General features: G+C 30.6%; 1 protein-coding gene across 42 annotated transcripts in view; it reads left to right on the top strand.

Annotated features, from left to right (window-relative positions):
* The window catches only part of LOC145258348 (uncharacterized), a 393,885-nt gene that overhangs the window by 264,600 nt on the left and 108,246 nt on the right, over window positions 1-21,039 (top strand). For 23 of the 42 annotated variants that reach the window (XM_080116585.1, XM_080116581.1, XM_080116580.1 and 20 more), the window contains one exon: window positions 3,065-3,216. In XM_080116585.1, the coding sequence (XP_079972711.1) occupies window positions 3,065-3,216 (152 nt within the window). The remainder of the gene's footprint in view (window positions 1-3,064; window positions 3,217-21,039) is intronic. The other 19 variants (XM_080116584.1, XM_080116583.1, XM_080116578.1 and 16 more) reach the window with 1 other exon arrangement.

Below are 21,039 nucleotides of genomic sequence, written 5' to 3'. Positions count from 1 at the left end.
CAGTGTCACTTTGATGTAGGGAGCTACTATCAGGGACATAATTTGCAGAGATACTATGAAGGGAGTTGAGCAGCAAGATGTCTGTTCATATTACACTTGAACTTCTGCATGTCAGTTCTAGGGAAGAGACTATTTATACGGTAATTAGGGAAAAAGTAGCAAAACTTAATAGTTAAATATTTAAAGAATTAGAATCAGGAATTTTGTATGGAATCGGTAAATGTATTGGATCGGAGAAAAATATTGGAATGTCCCAGCACTAATTATAACTATTTGTTTCAATTAATACGTCGATGATCAACGATAGCATAATAGTATTAACTTTGATTCAACTGACAAAATTTTATTTTTGCAAAAAAAAAAAATGGGGATGGGAACCTGCTGTTGACAAAAAAAAATAAATAAAAGTAAAACTAATGCTAGTCTAAAAACTTCTTTTTGTGACCATAACTTTGCGTTCTATTCATAACACAAGTATATAATAGATTGTTGCATTAGTTCACGCTTTTTTTTTTTTTTAAATAAAATTAAAGAATTTTAACAGCAAAAGTAAGTTTGTGTGGGACCCAAGCTCCAAATTTTTGTGTGAATCCCATCAACTGAAGATAGCATGAAATCACAAAATCACATTTCATCAATTTTCTACATGTCTGATGGCCATTTTCCTTCAAAAGAACCCTGACTTGGTTTTCGTCTACTTTGATTGGTCTTCCAAAACGAGGGGCGTCATTGAGGTCAAAATTACTGTGTTTAAATCCGTTAAACTAATCTCGAACAGTTTTCTCAGCTATAACGTTTTCTTCATATACGGCACAAATATCCTTGGTCACTTCACTTGCTTTTTTACCTTGATTAAAGGCGAAAATGTGATTTTTTTTTTTTCTTTTATCTGCTTGACAATCCATTTGACGGTTCTGAAAAATGAGAAAAAATTATGAGCAAAAAATGATAACCATTATCTTGTAGAACAGAATACTAATATAAAACACTTTACCAAATATCAAAATGTGTTTTAGAACAAAAAATTTTTTATGAAATGGTGGGGTATTATGCAATAACCTGATAATACTAAATCCATATATTTTTAAATACAAGTGCAACATTGATGTTCTGGCAACTGATGGTCCGGCACCTCTTTTAACTTGGACAAAATTATGAGAAAGAATATATATAATTAAATATCTATTCATTATTCTTAAGCAAATAATAATAAAAAAAATTGTACAAACCATTGACGTGCGTCATGTAGGCTCCGGTCATAGGTAAAAAGGAATTAAAAAAAAAAAAAAAATTGCTGCGTGTTATATGTTAATGGGTCTTGTGAAGTAACGAGATTTCTCTTTACCTTGTATGCAAATGAGATGCTGTCGGCTTGAATAAAAAGTATGTTTTTCAGGTGAATTTGGAGTCCTCTTGTTTTAATTTTCTTATCACTTTGTTTTTCCTGGAGATGGGGCATTCTACCAGATCTCAAATATTCTTCCATTAGTTTAGTTACTCCAACCGAGAGATCTTTTTTAAAATTCTAACCGTCCGTTTGAGTGCTATTGTTTGTATTTCTTTTGCACTTGGTTCACCGGGTATATACACCAGATAGTTTTGAAATTCTTTTTCATTAGTCCGGTTGCTTCTATAATGACTGGTATGATTGATCACTTCTTAAGATTCCAGTTTCTTTTCATGTCGTACATGAGTCAAACCTCGGAAATTATTAGTTGAAAGTACAGAATAGTTAACAATTGATTATTTAACCACAGAACATGATAATCCTACTTTTTTATTTTTGTTTGTTTATTGGGCAGCCAATAGATGACTGTGTGTTGCATACCATCTGTTTGTTTGTTCACGTCATATGTTGGTGGTAGTTTCAAAATCATATTTCATTTTGCTTTTTTTTTTTTGCTATGTAGCCATCTTGAAAATTTCAGTTATGAAGGGGGGGGGGGCAGAGGAGATAACTTTATCTGAGTTTAAGTTTGACAAAACGCACATGAAGTTCTAATAATTTTATTAAATTTTGAAACGATTTTTTTTAAACAAAAAAAAAAAGACAAAAGGAACATCTAACATTATTCAAAATGGAAAAAATAATCTCATCAAACATTTACAAACTTCGAGAATTAGATGGAGTTATGTCTCACTAAAATTTGATTTTCCGTTTGTAAAAAAAAAAATTTAAAAAAAACACACACTACTTGATTAAATTATGCGATTTTTTTTTTTTTTTAATTTTATTTTTATTTTTTTAATGAGAACTTCATTCCATAACGTACATCATAGAAATTTTTCTTAATCGTCATAGCTGAAAGTTACAATATGGCTTCGTAGTGATAGGTCCCAATAAAATTTGATTTTCCATCTGTAAAAAAACAAAACTACTTGATCAAATTATGCAAATTTTTAATTTTTTATATTATTTTTTTATATTTATGAGAATTTCATTCCATAACAGGCACGTACATCATAGGAATTTTTCTTTGTTTTCATTTTTTAATATCTTTGCTAAACTGCATAAGCACCTAACTGATTACAATTCTCCACTGAATATCATTTTATGTATTTTTATCCAACGGACCTGTACAAGAGTGGCCACCTCCTAAAAATGCATGTTTTTAAACTTTTTTTTAATTTTTTTTCAGCGATTTTCATAGATTACCAACTTAACTATCATAATAGTCAAAAAAATTTATAAAAAAAAAAAATTAATAACTTTTTAGAAGGGGGTTCACTTTCTCGTTATAATGTTCTAATCACTTGACACCACATCGGTAAAGAAATGGACAGTAAGTCAGGTAGCAATAGTAGAAAGTTATAATGAGAAAGTGAACCCCCTTCTTAAAAGTCATTGAATTTATTTATTTTTTTTTCTGTTAATATGATAGTTAAGTCTGTAATTTATGATAATCGTCAGAAAAAAGTTAAAAAAAAAAAAAAAAAAAAAAATGATGTAAAACATGTATTTTTAAAGGGTGGCCACTTTCATACAGGTCCGCCTTTTATTCTTGTTTCTCTCAAACATATTCTAATTGTCCTTTTTTTTTTTTTTTTCAATCATAATCCTCAGTGTGCATAAATCATCCTGAAAATCCTGCAGTATTAATAGAAGGCGTCTTGTTTCGGGCACGTTATCTTGGATCTACTCAACTTATATCGGAGGGTCAACCTTCCAAGCCTATGCGTATGATGCAAGCGCAAGAAGCTGTGGGAAGAATTAAGGTAAGTTCCAACGAAAATTCTTTCGTGTAAGAGAAAGCTGAAAACTATGGAATATGATTAAATACATCCAGGATGCGGCAGAAATATCTCCCGCATTTTGACATGCGATCTTCCTAGTCGCACTCGTGCAGTTTATGCGCAATCATTAGTCTGTATGGATTGAGCTGAATATCAGTGTGTAGAATTCTTCTGACTGTTCGATCAGATAATCCGAAGGCCAAAGACTGTTTGCGACTGGAACGTGTAGGAGACTGAGTCACAGAAAGTCTCGCAGCTTGAATACCGTCTGACATTCGAGCACTTCTAGATGGCTTTCTTTTAAGTACTGAACCTGTATCTCTGAAATTTGCGATCCATAGCTGTATTGATTTTCTATCTGGAACAGCATCATGCCATCCTAACTTTTAATGAACTTGGAAAGCTCTGTGTTGCAATTACAGCTTCACCATTCTTCAAAAACATTTCTACAGTAAAAGCACGATATGCACCAGTCCAAACAATAGTGCTTGATGGCAATTTATTAGCTAAATGAAAACATCATTAGCACTTCTATAAGCTCATCAACATCTATCATATAACTCTCACCTGTCTGCTTAAATGTATGTTTGTATGTCTCCCTAAAACTTTCGACAGAGGTGACGGATTTTCATGAGATTGGTATCGTTTTAAAGCTCTATCCTCCGGACGGCAAATATAAAAAAATTGGCTAAAAACATTAATTCCTTCACTCACAAGTGGGCACTTTTCTACAAGGAGGGGTCGCTTTTTTTGCCGATATTTTCGAAAGTCATCCCCTCTTTTCGATTGACTAGCATTAATTTAAATCTTTTCCACTTCCATTTTGGCAATGGACGCAACAGCAAAGACGTCACATTTTTTTTTTTTTTTATCACATTCTTTTCCTCCTCCACGGTATGGTTTCGAGCCTGCCTTCCTACTAAATTTTTTTTTTTTTATCACATTCTTTTCCTCCTCCAGTTTCGAGCCTGCCTTCCTACTAAATTTTTTTTTTTTTTTTTTTTTCTGCAAACACCCGGGCAATGCCGGGCACCCAGGCTAGTATACTTGAAAGTTTAAAATGTGGGAGGGATTTCTGCCACACCTTGTACATACGCATAATACAGCATAATAACGTTGACACACCAGTTCCCGTTAAGTCACCAAAGTTAAGCAACATTGAATCTGGTCAGTACTAACATGGGTGACTATTTAGGAATACGAGGTGCTGTATGTGCTCTCCGCTTATCTTGGCATTGTTTCCAGTCATCCTGTACTTCTCTTTACCACTAGAATGAGGTAGTGCTGACTCAGAAGTGTGGTTAGACAATATGCAATCCTTGCTTCATAATCACATGGTATCCATTATCTCTGGAAACTGAACGGGAGCCATGCTCAACTACATGCTATGATTATTTAAACAATTTTTTTTTTTTTTTTTTTTTTACATAGGAGTCTCCACTTATCAAGGCCCCGAGGCCACTCAAGGATAAGAGTACAGTAGTCAATGGGATTATAGCGTAGTAATCGTTAGGAGTGGAAATTTTGTAAATTGGATTACTTAGGGAGATGGTTCATCAAGAACTTGTTTATGTTGGACTTGAAGACAATCAAATTGTAGTCAGCTGGAAAGCAGTCAAACAGAAGAGAGTTCCACAGGCGGGCAGTTCTAAGAAAGAGGCTTTGTTCATGGAATTCACGTTTAGGTTTAGGCATATATAAAGAGTGTGAGAAATTATCGATAGTGGTTTGGGCTAGATGAGTGCTTTACGTGAAGGTTTAGCAAGGGGAGACCATAGATTGAAGCTCAGACGAGCACTTGCCATGAAAATAACGATAAAACAGAGACAGGCTCGCAACGTCTCTTCTGAAGGAAAGAGGTTGCAGGGAAGAGAAAAGGGCATTCCCCACTAAGCTACAAAGTCTATTTTGAACTCTGTCAAGGCAGGATAAGCTGCTTCTAGCAGCTTATCCTGCCCAGATGTGGCAACAGTACTCCATCATTGGTCGAACCTGGTTTTTATATAGGTAGAGAATTGCATCAGGAGTGAGATATCCACTGGAGCAGTAGAAGGATCTCACCATTTTTCCAGCCAATTTACAAAACAGCTTTAGAAAGAAATGTCTTTGAGGAGAATTCATTGTGAGATAAAATTTTTGTCATTTAGATAACTTCAGAAGTCATAACGATAGAAAGAAATTTAAAGGACGTTTTTGGGAACTATTGGATGAAATATTTAACAGAATTTGATTTTTGTATATGAATTCTCTCTTGATAGTGTAGATGTTTTTTTTTTTTTTGATAATGTTTTTAAGAGTTGGGAGGTTGGCGACCGCCATTTTTATTTATATTTTTTTAAAGTATATTATTATATACTAAAAGAAAAGAAAAAAATGGTGGTCGCCACCCTCCCGAAAGGCATAACAAATGAATAACAGAATATATTAAATACAAATTATATCTGAAAGTGTTTGTTTTTTTTTTACATGTTTTTTTAATAATTTTTTTTCTAATAATGATAAAAAAAAAAAAAAATTTTTTTTTATTTATTTCAGGATTTTTTATTTTTAATTGAATTTAAAAAAATCACTGTTTGAAACATGTGAAATTATTTAAAACAATTGTGTGTTTATTATGGCGATATGTTACAACAGCTAACAGAACAAAAAAATGTGTGAGAACTAGTGATGGGATGATTCTAATATTTTTCCCAATTCCAATACAATTACCGATTCCGATTCTTTATAAATCTCTAAATATTTAACGATAAAATTGTTATTCCTAAAAGAATTATCATAAAAAGCACATGTTAAATGTGCATAGATTTTCTCAAACAAAAAAAACACACTTGTGGGAGGGGATGATCTATAGATTGTAATTTTTCTGATATTTTTAAATAATAAACGGCAAAATTCACCTTCCGTCTTCCTTTGTTTACAAAACCAGAAGTGACGTCTGACATATTTTTAGCTATGTCGGATGACCAAAACTGTATAAAATGAACCTTTTTTTTTTTTTTTTTTTCATAAGTTTTATTCAGTCTTTATTTGAACTTAATGGACTGTTTTTTGTATTTATTAACTGTTTTATTCTTTTTATCAAACAAGAATAGAACTTTTATAATGAAATATATATTATGGACTGTTTTCCAAACATTGAAATTTTAAAATTAGAGTTAGTTTTATTTAAAAAAAAAAAAAAAAAAAAAAAATGACGTGAGGTGTTTGCAAACTTTAATAGTCATCTATAAGAATTCCTTTGGCATCATTCAAAGACAATTATTTTGGGAATATCGTGTATTGGATATGATTTTTTTATGTTTGATTAAAATACATGAACAATGAAAAAAAAAAATTTTTTTTAAAGAAATTTTAAAATCTTATGTTATAAAAAGATCAATAAAGTCTAATTTTATGCAAAAATTTGTTAAAAAGTTGAAAAAAAAACAATTATTTGGGGAATATCATGTATTGGATACGTTTTTTATGATGTTTGATTAAATACATGAAAAATGTAAAAATGACAACATTTTTTGTTAAATAAATGTAAAAAAAAAAATTATTATAAAAGATCTATAAAGTCTATTTTTTATGTATGTAAAAGTTTGTTAAAAAGTTCAAATAAAGTTTATAATGTAATTGGAAAAAAAACACCATTTTTTTTTTTTTTTTAATAAATAAAACTAACCTTAATTTCAAAATTTCAATATCGACATTTACCTAACTTATTATAAAAGTTAGGAAAACGTTCATATGACGAAAAAACAGTTCATAAATATATAAAAAAAAAAATAGTCCATTAAGTTCAAATCAAGACTGAATAAAATTTCTAAAAAGAAAAAAAAAAAAGTTCATTCTATACAGTTTTGGTTATCCGTAGCTAAAAATATGTCGAACGTCACTTCCGCTAAATAGCTTTGTAAACAAAGGAAGATGGAAGGTGAATTTTGCCCAATAAATATTTATTGTTTTATCATTACAATCAGCTTTGGAAGATTTTGTTTTAAACAAAATCAAATAAAAAGAATCGTTTTTGACATTGGAAAATAAGCACAAATTTTTCCGATACTTATTCCGACTCCCCCAAAAGTTGCAATTTTTCTAATGTCCGATTCCAATTAATCCTCCCAACATTAGTAAAAACAAAAAACAAAAACAAATAGGCAAATAAATGTTACCAAAGGCAAAGTAAGTTACTCTTCTACCTACTTGGATAATCTTTCTTTTTTTTCTTTTTTTTTTTTTTAAACTTATGTTGTGGCGTTTTTTTAGTTCAGTAAATCAAGTAGATTTCAGTCTGTTAAGTTAGAACAAAGATAATGGCTACCAACACACAGCATGTGAAGCCTTGTTCCTATTTACAATGCCTCCACAGGACAGAGTTAGACACCAGGGTCGTTTTTTTAACGTGGAGAAAAGGAACAAAAATAAAAATTGTCTCAGTCGCGAAGGATTTCTTCTCCACTGACAGAGAACAAGAAATTGAAGTGCAGTATCTGAAGAACAGATACTACACTTTGATCTTGGCCTGAAAAGCCTTGTTAATCAATCAAAATTAAGCAAAAACATGGCTAATAAACGTAACGTTCAACTGAAGTATATATTTTTTATTACCAGCATATGTGTAGGTGTATCAGAATTTTTGTAGGAATTTTTGACACCCCTAACACGAAACTGCAAATAAAATATAAAAAACTCGTAATTTCTCTTTTAAAGATGGGTTATTTATTTTCTTTATGGATTATACTTCCAAAATAAACTATTAAAGTTGTATAAAAAGTAATAGAAATATTTGAAAAAAAAAAAAGAAATAGTCATGAAAGTTCAGTATTTTTCAATTTTTAAACTTTAAAAATCTATCAAAATTTTTCTATTGATTCTATTTTTACGATATTTTCAGGGTCAATGTGAAATTTTATGCTCTTTCCAATAAACCGAATATAATATTTTAGACAAACGTTTTTTTTTTTTAAATTCACGCCCCCCCCCCCATTTTCAAATGTCTATTAAAAAGTAAATAATTAATTTATGTACCAAAGTTTTATATATCACAAATTGAAGATAAAAGATCAATAAATAATATATTCAAATTTAAAACAAAAAAAAGTAGTGTTTTTTTAGAAATTTACCTGTAAAATCCGAAGTTTAAAACCTTTTAAAAAAAAAAAAAACACACATTTTTTTTTTTTTTTTTTTTTTTTTAATGAAACCTTGGTCCTTGCTCCTTTAATTGAAAAAAAAAATTAGGGCTTGAATTACATTTTTCGAGGAGTTATAAGCTTCGAAAGATAGCAGGTGGAATTATTCAATAGTTTTCACGAAATTTCTGACACTGCTAGCATATGTGTTAGTTTCGATTTTTGAGCGACTATTAAGCCTCCATGAGCAGCCTCATTGGCAGCCATTACTTTTTCTGATCTAATTTAACAGACTTAAACATACTTTATTATTGAACTAAGGAAAAAAAAAAATTTATTAAATCAGTTAAAACATGCAAAATCTTATCCAAGTAAGAAGAAGAGTAACTTATTTTGCCTCAATACATTTGTTGTCTATTTGTTTTTTTTTTTTTTTTTTTTTTTTTTTTTTTCATCCCTTTTTGGATGTTGTAATATATTGCCATTATTATTAATTATTACAAGGGTCCTTCTAAAAGTAAAGCCTCCTGTTTTTTTTTTACTCAAAAAGTTAAAGACCTATAAAGACAGGAATGCTATCATTGAAATGAATGATTTTTTTTTTGCTCCAGGATTTATTTTTCTACATAGTCACCACCATTCTCAATGCACTTTTTTGACAGATATTCAATGACCCATCAGTGCTTCTGACGCATGCCCATGACATGAGTTGCTTCCTTTAGTTTCACTGTCAATATCTACAACAGAGAGATGACTTTCAGGCGATGAATATATAAGTTCAGTCATTATAGTAATGCGATTTGCAATCCCCTCTGAGCTATAAAACAATAAGAGGCATTACTTTTGGGACGTACGTACGTTATAATTGAATTAATGCAATATTTACATGTAATTTATTTTTAAAAAAGAAAGTTTTGATCTCTTTTTCAAGACGTAAAAATTCACGTATGAACTTGTTTTGCTGTTGCTTTTCATGTTATTGATTTCTTTGTCTTTCAGATATTTGTCTAAATATATCAGTATATTAATTCGATACATGTTTTCTTTTTCTTTGTGCTCTGTTCATTGTAACCATATCTTAAAACTTTGTTAAAGTGCAAAGTTGTTTCCCTTTAAATTAGTATAGTAAGAGTTATCCGCCCTTGAAATACTGACTGTTTCAATTTTTCATAATCACACCGACACAGTACACACCGCCATGAAAAAAAAAACGCGTTTTATTTTATTTTACTTTTTAAATAATGAAAAATTTTGAAATTATTTTTACGACCTGCCCCAGCATAGTATAAAAACCCTTAACCACCCCATGTTAAGAATGGCTTTCGAGGGTTTTTTTTTTTGGGGGGGGGGGGGGTATTCCGAAAGCCGTCATTAAAATTTCCCCCCCAATTTTTTTTTCTGTGTGTGACTATGATAGCACCAAACATTGGCAACAATCTTGCCTTCGGGTCAAGATCAAAGTCTAGTATCTGTTCTGATGCTACACTTAAATTTTTTGTTCTTGGTTAGTGGATGAGAAATCCTTCACGACTGAGACAATTTTTATTTTTTTTAATTTTCTCCACATTAAAAAACGACCCTGGTGTCTAACTCTGCCCTCGTGGGGAGGCAAAGTAAATAGGAGCAGTCTTGGCATTTTCATGCTTTATAAGTTGCTAGTGTCGGAAATCCAGAAAATAGTGAATATAAATAAATGTCAAAAAATTCTATTTGTGTATTAATACACAAATCAATATTCCTAACACTTATATTAATAACATTTTTGAAACAAATTATAAAGGATTGATGATGTGCTTATAAAAAGAGAGGTGACAAATCGATTTTTTTAAAATACAGTAAAACCCCGGAATATGACATTAAAAATTAGTAACAAAATACAGTACATTATATAATACAGTAATACACATGTATATAATCAAATAATGTTATAAATAACACTGTAAGACAGGGCAAATACTGTAACCAAAGTCCGTAAAAACATATTCCACATCGGAACCTAAAAAATCGTATCCTAGAGCCACCGTATCCCGGGGTTCTACTGTATGTCCTTTTAATCAAAAACAATACAACGTACTTAATTGTCATGTGAAAAATAGTAATTTATCAAAAAAAATTATGAAAATTCATTGAGTAGAACAACTTCTATCGTGTTTTATGTAAAAAAAATTTAAAAAAAAACTATCGATATGTTCCAAAACAAACCCTCAACTTTTAAAGTGGTGAAAAGAGAGATAAGTATACCCTCTGTATCTGCAATCTTCAAGGTGTTCACAACTAGAGAAAATGCAATTTCCCTCACATTTTCTGTAAAAATTACTTTTAACTATAAATAATTTTCTACTTGATGAATTTTCGTAATTTTTGAATATATTACTATTTTCTACATGACAAGTAAGTACTGATGTTTTTGCTTAAAACGACATATTTAAAAGAAATCGATCTGTCGACTCTCTCTTAACAAGCACCACAACCATCTTGGATAATTTCTCACTTATGAAGAGTTATTTCCCTTTGTCTGTGAAAGAGCTTTGTCATTTTCATAGGATTCAAATAGAGGTCGTTTTGTGTAGTTTCAATACATGGCTTGACAAAGGGGTAACACAGGTAATAACACAAATTTTGATGTGCATTCAAATTGGCACTTATGGTTGCAATTAAAAGTAAAGAAAATACAGAAAAGTCTGTATAATATACGTACTCGTTACAGAGGGAAGTTGTCATATTCCAAAAATTACATAAATTGATCAAATAGTTTTTCCTTATTCAAGAAAATCAAATTTTACAACTAAGTGAGTTGTAGTGTTTTCGTCAGCCATGATTAAATCCACTAAAATAATTAAGGGACAAAACAACTCCAATCGGAGTGTTGCGGTTAAAAATCAGCCTTATGTTCAATACGGTTTAGTGAAATCGCTAAAAATCATAAATTTTTATTTTCGTAGTTAAAAAAAACAAACTATTTGATCAATTTATGTAATTTTTGGAATCTGACATCTTTGTTCTGTAATGAGTATTGCATCATACAGACTTTTTGTATTTTCTTTATTTTTAATTTTTTTACCGTAAATGCCAATCTGAATAAGCACCCAAATTTTAAATGGAAAACAACAACAACAACAAACATAATTTACTTGTCTGTGTTTCGTCAATATTATTATTATTAGGGCTAGGACAACAGCATATTCTTTTCATTGTTTTGACTCTCGAGTGTGGATTCATTGATATCTTATATGCTTTTATATAGAGTGATGTGGTTCTCGCTTGATTAACTGTGTCGCATATATACTCGAGAGTCAAAACAATGATAAAAATACTCTGTTGTCATAGCCCTAATTATTATTGAAATTTATCAATATTCTCAAACTTTATTGAAGTAACCAGAACAAAAAATTGGTTTATTAAAAACAAAATCTTTTTTCATGGCTATTATTATTAGAAAAGCTGATTAGGAAAAAAAAAAAAGAAAAATTTTGTTTTTGTTTTTTTTTTTGTTTTTTTTTTAGAATTATTGTTACTTTTTTTCAAATTTCTCTTTTTTTTAAAATCAAATTGAAAAAAAAAAAAGAAAAATTTTTTTTTTTTTTTTGTTTTTTTTAGAATTATTGTTACTTTTTTTCACATTTCTCTTTTTTTTTAAATCAAATTGAAAAAAAAAAAAATCTATATTTAATCTGTTTATTTCTTTTCTCCTTTAAAACCTGTTTATAAATAGGCTTCGGTGAGTGCAATCTCTCTTTCTGTATCTTTTTTAATGTTGTAGATATTTGATGTTTATTCCTGCTCTTCGTCACTCTGTATCACTGCTTTTCTTTCTGTTTTTAGATAGTTTCAAATCGATATTCATCAGCCGTTTCTCTATCCGACCCCCTTTCTGTTTATTGCATTTCTTTTGTAGACATTATGCAACAAAATAAAAAACACCTCACTTGTGCACTAGTACAAATTTTTTGGGTTTTCAGTTGGGACATGTATAGGGTGCATAACAGGGGGAGACAAGTGTAGATCAGGGGCAGAAAACTCTATTTTATCTTACAAATTTTTTTTTTTTTATTTGAATTCAATAAATGTCTAACAAAAACTTTCTCAACAACAAAATAAAATCACTCATTCTAAAAAAAATATCAAATTTGACCTAAATGGAAGGCCATTTTGCATAACTTGTTATTTTTTACCTAATGTTTACATATTTAAATTGTATATTTCTCAATACAAAATGTGTACTTCTCAATAGATTTTAACTCAAAGATTCTTCATATAATATTTAGCAAAATAAAAAAAAATTGGCACTAGTGCAAAGGTTTAACTTTTTTTTTTTTTGCTTTAGTTGGGACATTTGGAGAATGCATAGCAGGGTCAGACAAGTGTAAATTAGGGGCAGATAACTCTATTTTTGTTTATAAGTTTATTATATTTATTTTAATTCAAAATAAAAACTTTCTTGACACAAAAAAAAAGCACTTATTCAAAAATTTCAGAATTTCGCTTTGTTACAAAAAATCAAATTTGTGTTTAAAAAAAAACAAACAAACTGTATTTTGTGTTATTATAATTTAAAAAAAATCTATTTTAAAAAAGAAAAAACACGCATTCATTATAAGATTTTCGTTTCAGTTTTGAAATTGCATTTGTCTGCCCCTGCTTTGCACTCTTCAAATGTCACAACTGAAAACCAAAAAAAGTTGTACCTTCGCACTAGTCCATAAATGCAAAAAGAAAAAAAAAATCAACATTGTTTAACTTCAGACTTTTAGTTGTATTATTTTATTTATCTTTACTTATATTTTAAGAGCACTTTGTGTGTGTGTGTTCATTCCTTATGGACTCCAAAATGACTGGGTTCGATTTTTATAAAATTTTACACAAATGTACTGTTTGTGTCTGGGAATATTCTTATATAGGTTTTCAATTGAAATGCCTCTGATATGTAGTGAAACTCAATAATTGAAAAACTCCTCTATTAAAGAATGAACAGTTTGATTTTTTAGAAAAGTTAACACCCTTATACAGCCTAACATCACAAGTACATTTAAGAATTTTTATCACCATACAAGCTGAAGGGCATAGCATTTAAAATCAACAGTAGGTTTTTTTGATAAGACAGGAGCACGTTTGAAGTTTCTGTTTAGAGCACAATCCAACCACAACACTTAACTTTTGCATTTTAAACTTAAACTGAAGTCATTATATAAAAGTAATTTCAAAAGATCAACCGTAGGTTCTCTACAGTGCAATATAGACTAGAATGTATTGTGGACTAAGTCACTGCCTCCTGGTACACCACAGTGGGTTCCCAACGGCAGCAAACAATCACTTGATTTGATTACGAACGGGCAATTTCACCGATTTCAATAACAATAAAAAGTATAGGAAGTGTGGAACATTCGCCCATTCTTCTTCAATCCCGGGCAACATCGGGTCTCCTTGCTAGTTATGATTAAAGTTTATCATGTTTCTGAATTTTTGAGATGAGGATTGGTTATTTGTATTATTTGGATTCATCCCACTACTGTTCTCATCTTGAGTGTGATTTTCACAACGTTTCAGTCGATATAACCTCCGATCTTCTTCAGGTGTGTCTTGTTGAACTCGGGAATGTTTCTGTCAAACTTGGGAATTTGGACGGAATTTTGAGCGGAACCCTTTATTTACTTCACGGGGGTAGCATGCTCTTGTTCCATCAGCCATGACTGGATAGAGGTCCTAAGTAATTCGCAATTGTATTTTTCAGTCGCCCACACTGAGGATTGAACCTTCAACCTTCAGGAGAATATCACTTTTTACAATTGATGTTTTTTCTAAGTACTCTAACCACTGCACTATGGGTCCTTGTAAACTGAATAAGGTCGGAGGTTACATCGACCGAAACATTGTCAGAAATCACACTCAAGATGAAAACAGTAGTCCAATGAATCCAAATAATACGAATAAGCAATGCTGATCTCAAAAATTCGGAAACATCAGTAAACTTTATGTAAATTAGTTTCAACCAAAACAATTTTTTGCTCTTATTAAATAATAGTTTGTCAATGAACATAAGATTTTCTTCTGTGTATTGTAAGCGCTTAGAAAATTAAAAGCATTCATTTATAACAGAACATTTGTTCAACTTTATGTTTGAAACAGAAAACTAGTATTTAAAAAATATACAGGATGAAACGATAAATGTCACCCTAAAGAAAACAACACAACATCTTTATTTTAAAACTTTTATTGAAAAAAATCAATTCAGGTAACTTGATGTTGTAGAGCTGACATCTATTCAAAATAATGCGATTAAAATTCATATTAACACTAGACACATTCTGAACATAGCAGGGCTCTACGCATAAATTTATCGTTACTTGACTTTTGACAACTAAATATTTTCGTTTACTAGCTAAATAGAAAAGTTACTGGCCAAACCTTCATGATTTTTGGAATATGATGTTCTATGGTGGGTATGTACACCATAAAGATTTTTTTGTATTTTTTTTTTTTAATAAGTGTAATTCTAAATATACACCAAATTTTACGTTGATATTTGATAAGCATTCGAATTTCCTCAGATGTTTTTTAAACAGTTTTTATTTAAAAAAAAAAAATGTTTACTGTTTTGTTAAACCTTTTATTGTTTAAATAATTTGACTTTGTTCGTTTTATAAAAAAAAAAAAAAAAATTTGAAAAGATATTTTGTCACTTAATAGAGAAACACAATCGCCAAAAGATCCCTTTAGAGGACAAAGAAAGGGGTTAGGAGATGGGGGATGGAGAAAGAGAAAGATAGACTGATAAAGAGAACTAAATATGTTTTGATGTTATAGGCATTGCCCAGGACAAGAGTGTAACCTTGCTAGCCTATAATATAAAGGGTAATTATCTGTATGTTTATATGTATGTCTGTCGAGCTAAAAGTAAAAAACAACAAAACAAATACCCACAAAGTTTTTTTTTTTTTTTTATTGGTATTGCTCTGGATGAGTGATATTTAAAATTTAGTTTATATGTATGTCTGTCGAGCTAAAAGTAAAAAACAACAAAACAAATACCCACAAAGTTTTTTTTTTTTTTTATTGGTATTGCTCTGGATGAGTGATATTTAAAATTTAGTTTATATGTATGTCTGTCGAGCTAAAAGTAAAAAACAACAAAACAAATACCCACAAAGTTTTTTTTTTTTTTATTGGTATTGCTCTGGATGAGTGATATTTAAAATTTAGTTTATATGTATGTCTGTCGAGCTAAAAGTAAAAAACAACAAAACAAATACCCACAAAGTTTTTTTTTTTTTTATTGGTATTGCTCTGGATGAGTGATATTTAAAATTTAGTTTATATGTATGTCTGTCGAGCTAAAAGTAAAAAACAACAAAACAAATACCCACAAAGTTTTTTTTTTTTTTTTTAATTGGTATTGCTCTGGATGAGTGATATTTAAAATTTAGTTTATATATATGTCTGTCGAGCTAAAAGTAAAAAACAACAAAACAAATACCCACAAAGTTTTTTTTATTTTTTTTATTGGTATTGCTCTGGATGAGTGATATTTAAAATTTAGTTTATATGTATGTCTGTCGAGCTAAAAGTAAAAAACAACAAAACAAATACCCACAAAGTTTTTTTTTTTTTTTTTTTCTTTTTAAATTGGTATTGCTCTGGACGAGTGATATTTAAAATTTAGATAAAAAATTATTCATTATTTGACCCTTAACTGGTGGAGATTTTGTCAGGGGAAGTCGGTTTCTCAGTTAGGGTTAGGGTTCTAAAAAAAGGGAAATAACTTTGATTTTTTTATTATTATCACAAAGTTACTTCCCCTATACCGACTCATTTTTCAGAAAAAGGAGTTGTATGTTTAGAGGAAGGAATAGGCTAGGCAGAGAAGGGAAAATGGGAAGATAGAGAGGGTTAAGGAGATAGAACTTTTAATAAAACGTATTTTTAATCTGAAGAATTTTACTTTAATTCTTACATTTATGTTTTGCTCTATTTTAATGTATTGAGCTTTACCTTTTTGGCTAGGATCGTCTTGAAAATATTATCTCACTGTAATATTTAACAAGGCCGATGGCCATTAGTCGCGTGCTCTCTTGTGTAATGAATGAATGCGTGATTGTAGGATTGACATGAAATTCTAAAAGATAAACTAAAATGACCGAAAAATGGGCTGAAATGACTTAAATAAAAAGTAAATGACTTAGAATGACTTTAATGAACTTAAGGATGAATTGAATGCTTAAAAAATAACTGGAATCCTTCAAAAACAACTTGAATGACCTGGAGAATGACTTGAATGGCTTTGAGACTGACTGGTTGTAAAGTGGGTGATCATTTTACATTAAATTAATAGAGAAAAGTGATCCCCCACTTTATATCACAAAGTTACAAACATAAGTACAGCATGTAGTAAGAACAGATGGTATTTATTTGCTCCCCCACCGAGCAAAGTATGCACAAGGCCGATTTTTAATGTGAGGAGTGAAGGGGAAATGGGGATCAACTCCCCGGGGAGTAGGTGAGCTGGATAGTGACAATTGGTATGAAGGGTTTCCCCTACATCGACCAAGGTCTTATATGCGGGGTTGCCCCCACATATGGTCTTTGCTTGCAGTATCTGCCGGAACAGATGGTGTTTATTTGCTCCCCCACCGAGCAAATTAGGCACAAGGCCGATTTTTAATGTGAGGAGTGAAGGGAGGGGGAAGGGAAAAAGGGGACCAGCTCCCGAGAGGTGGGAAATGGGAGCTGGTTAATGGTCAGGCATGTGGGGTTGCCCCCACATCTGGTCTTTGCTAGTCATAGCTAGTCATAGCTAGTCATAGCTTGCAGTATCTGCCGGAACAGATGGTATTTATTTGCTCCCCCACTGAGCAAATTAGGCACAAGGCCGTTTTTAATGTGAGGTAAAAACCAGCTCCCCTAAAAGTAGGCAAAAAGGGGGCACTCTGGTTACCAAAAATAATAATTGTCCCAGTATAGAGGGTTTCCCCTCCATTGACTGGTACAAATTATCTTAAGTGCAGCATCTGCCGGAACAGATGGTGTTTATTTGCTCCCCCACTGAGCAAATTAGGCACAAGGCCGTTTTTAATGTGAGGTAAAAACCAGCTCCCCTAAAAGGGGTCACTCTGGTTACCAAAAATAATAATTGTCCCAGTATAGAGGGTTTCCCCTCCATTGACTGGTACAAATTATCTTAAGTGCAGTATCTGCCGGAACAGATACTACACTTTGATCTTGGCTAAGAACAGCATCTATTAAGAACAGACCTTTGATCTTAACCAAAAAGGCCAAGCACAAAAGTGTTACGGACAGACTGACCGACTGACGGACCAACTTATAGAGTTGCTTGCACGCGACTAATAAAACAATAATTCATGTAATTATCTAATCAGTTATTTAACTATATATATATATATATATATATATATATATATATATATATATATATAGTTAAATAAGAATTACAGTTAAGTTTACCAAAATGATCCAAGATGGCAAAACTAAAGTATATTATAAATATTAAAGAATTAATATTTATAAAGTTATCTCAACCAGATGTAAAAGCTCGATAAAACTAGATAGGAGATAGAGCTTATAATAAGAACAAGTAAAAATCCGATCCCGCATTTTGCTAAATCCTACCCCCTGACGAGAAGGAAAGTATTTCTTCAAAACTCCGCAGATTAAGGACTATCCACTTATTTTGTGCTTCCTTTTTAAAATTAAATATGTTTTTAACTCTTTTTCAAAGTGTTTTTTAACATGTTTTATTAACTACTTGTTCTTTTATATATATATATATATATATATATATATATATATAATACATACCCAGTTTTGTCCGGTCCAAACATATTGCCTGGTAGAGAGATTAGTCCCATACTGTTTAAGATACACTGAATATCCTAAGTTGTTTTAAAGGGTGACCACATGCTGGATTAGGGAAACATAAAAACACATCCATCTTGGGCTATAAAAATCAAACACAAGTTAAAGCAGGAAATGACTCTCATAGCTTAGATAACTATTTACTACCGGTTTTAAATGCAACTGTTGTCAGCTATTAATAATTGAAAATAAATAAAAAAATAATTTAAATAAATCAACTTTAAATAATATTTCTAAAATGATTCTATTACAATAAAAAATTAACAACAGATTAATAATAGATTTTCTTGAATGTGATATGCTAATGAGGGTGTTCATTGAATGTCGATTTCTTTTTGAATACACAGTATATATAGAAAACATGATGGACTAAAATTGGCTGCTACTGCCAGAGTTCACCCCTTTTTGCCCTTGTTTTAGGGGAACGGGTTTAACCCTACATTAAAAACGACCTTGTGTCACATTTGCTTTCGTTGGAAAGCAAATAAATACAATAAAATTGGCTGCTAAGTAGGACGTCCCCAAGTACGAAAGGGCGAATGCGGTATTATGGTGGAAGAAGATTCTAGCTAAGAGAAACTTGTTTAGTTCTAGAGTGACAAGGATGACCAACGACCCCCATCACCCCCCCCCTTTTTGGTTGGCCTTGTGCCTAAGTTTTTTGTTCATGTATATTTTTACCTGACTAAAAGATTTAATATCTTAATTTGTGAAGAGCACATATGCTTCTTGCTGTCGGCCGGCCTGGTGGCCGGGGTGTGGTGTCTGCTCTGATGCTGTAGTGCTGCATTCTAGCTAAATTGTTTATAGTCAATTATACTATGACAATTTTATTTTTGCACACTGCCAGAGTGCTCCCTTTTTGGGGGAGCTGGTTCTCACCCACATTAAACATTGACCTTGTGGGGAAACAAATAAATACTAAGATTAATTTGTGGAACAATATACCTTTTGTACATATGAATGAAATTGTGAAAAAAACAAAGAAACAGACAAGAATACTACTTTGTTAGAATACAAGATTCAAGCAAGCAAGGATACCTGGATAGCCCACAGAGTTTTATAATTATTGAGATGTGCGTATGTATTGTAGCATTAAACGTTTTCACTGTCTTTGTTGTCTTAATGCATGTTTTTTTTACAGCACAATATTTTGATCATTATTTTTATTAATTCACGCTACGCCATTTTGTTGTGACTTGTTTTTTTTTTTTTTTTTTCTCTAAGATTTAGCTATTTAGATTTATTAGACTCAAATAATTATTTTGATTTTTTTTTTTTTTTTTTTTTTTTTAAAAATCAAATTTTACCCCCCCCCCTCACCATAATAATAATAAAAAAATGAGAGAATGAGATTTTTTTTGTTCTACAAACTAAAGAGTTACTATTTTAAATATTTGTTGATGCACATCTCAATATTGTTTGTTTTTTTTTTTTTTTCTTTTTTTCTTTTTATTGTTTTATTTACTCTGACATTATTTCAACATACTTTTATGGAAGAAAATAATTAATTCACACTATGGCATTTTTTGTGTTGTGACGTGTATTTTTTTTTTGTTTTTTTTTTCTAACATTTAGTAATACAACCCCGAGTTCCTATTTTAAATATTTGTAATGATGCACATCTCAATGTTCTTTTTTTCTTTTTTATTGTTTTCTTTACTCCGACATTACATACTTTTATGGAAGAAAATAATTCACACTATGGCATTTTTTGGGGTTTGTATTACTGTACACATAGATTCGAAAAAGTTGTCAAAAAACAAATATATAACAAATAAATATTATCAAAGGCAAGATAAGTTACTTTTCTACCTAACTGGATATAATTTACGTGTTTTTATTCAGTGTAACATGTTTATTCAGCTCGAAAAACATGCAATGTTTACCGATGTATTGGAAAATTCAAAATGGCAGCCGACTGTCTCTCGGAAAGGGTACGTTTGGGAAAAGGTATTATAAATAATAAACTAGACAAAATACTATTAAAAAAACAACCGAATACATGTCAACTTATGTCACGGTAACATATATTGAGCGAATTTCTAACAGTATTTTGTCTAGTTTATTATTTATAATACCTTTTCCCAAACGTACCCTTTCCGAGAGACAGTCGGCTGCCATTTTGAATTTTCCAATACATCGGTAAACATTGCATGTTTTTCGAGCTGAATAAACATGTTACACTGAATAAAAACACAAAAAATATATCCAGTTAGGTAGAAAAGTAACTTATCTTGCCTTTGATAACATTTATTTGTTCTATATTTGTTTTTTGACAACTTTTTCGAATCTATGTGTACAGTAATACAAACCCATTTTTTGTATTGTTTGATTCTAATATTTAGCTGTTCAGCTTTATTAGACTCAAAAAATTTTTTTTTTTTTTTTTATTGTTTGATAATCAAATTTTACCTCTTCCCCCCTCACCATAATAATAATAAAAAAAAAATGAAAGCAATAGATTTATTTGTTCTACAAACTAAAGAGTTCCTATTTTAAATATTTGTTGATGCACATCTCAATTTTTGTGTTTTTGTTTTATTTTCTTTACTTCAACATTATTTCAACATACTTTTATGGAAGGAAATTTGACGGTTGAATAAAATTAATTCATATGAATTAATTCAGAAACCATGCATTTTTTTTTTTCTCAATTATTTAATTGATAATTTATTTGATAAATTAAATTCGGAGGAAAACGAATTAGTATAGGTTCATTTACATGTTTAGAGAAATCAAGACAAACCTAATCCCCCACATTGCTGCATATTGATTGTTATTTTAATGTCAACCCTTCTGCCTTATGTTCCTGCTGAGA

This window comes from Euprymna scolopes, chromosome 33, assembly GCF_053919585.1.
Source record: "Euprymna scolopes isolate OS-2025 chromosome 33, ASM5391958v1, whole genome shotgun sequence".
Classification (NCBI taxonomy): domain Eukaryota; kingdom Metazoa; phylum Mollusca; class Cephalopoda; order Sepiida; family Sepiolidae; genus Euprymna; species Euprymna scolopes.
Note: the sequence above shows the minus strand (reverse complement) of the source record. Positions and strands in the feature narration are given on the sequence as shown.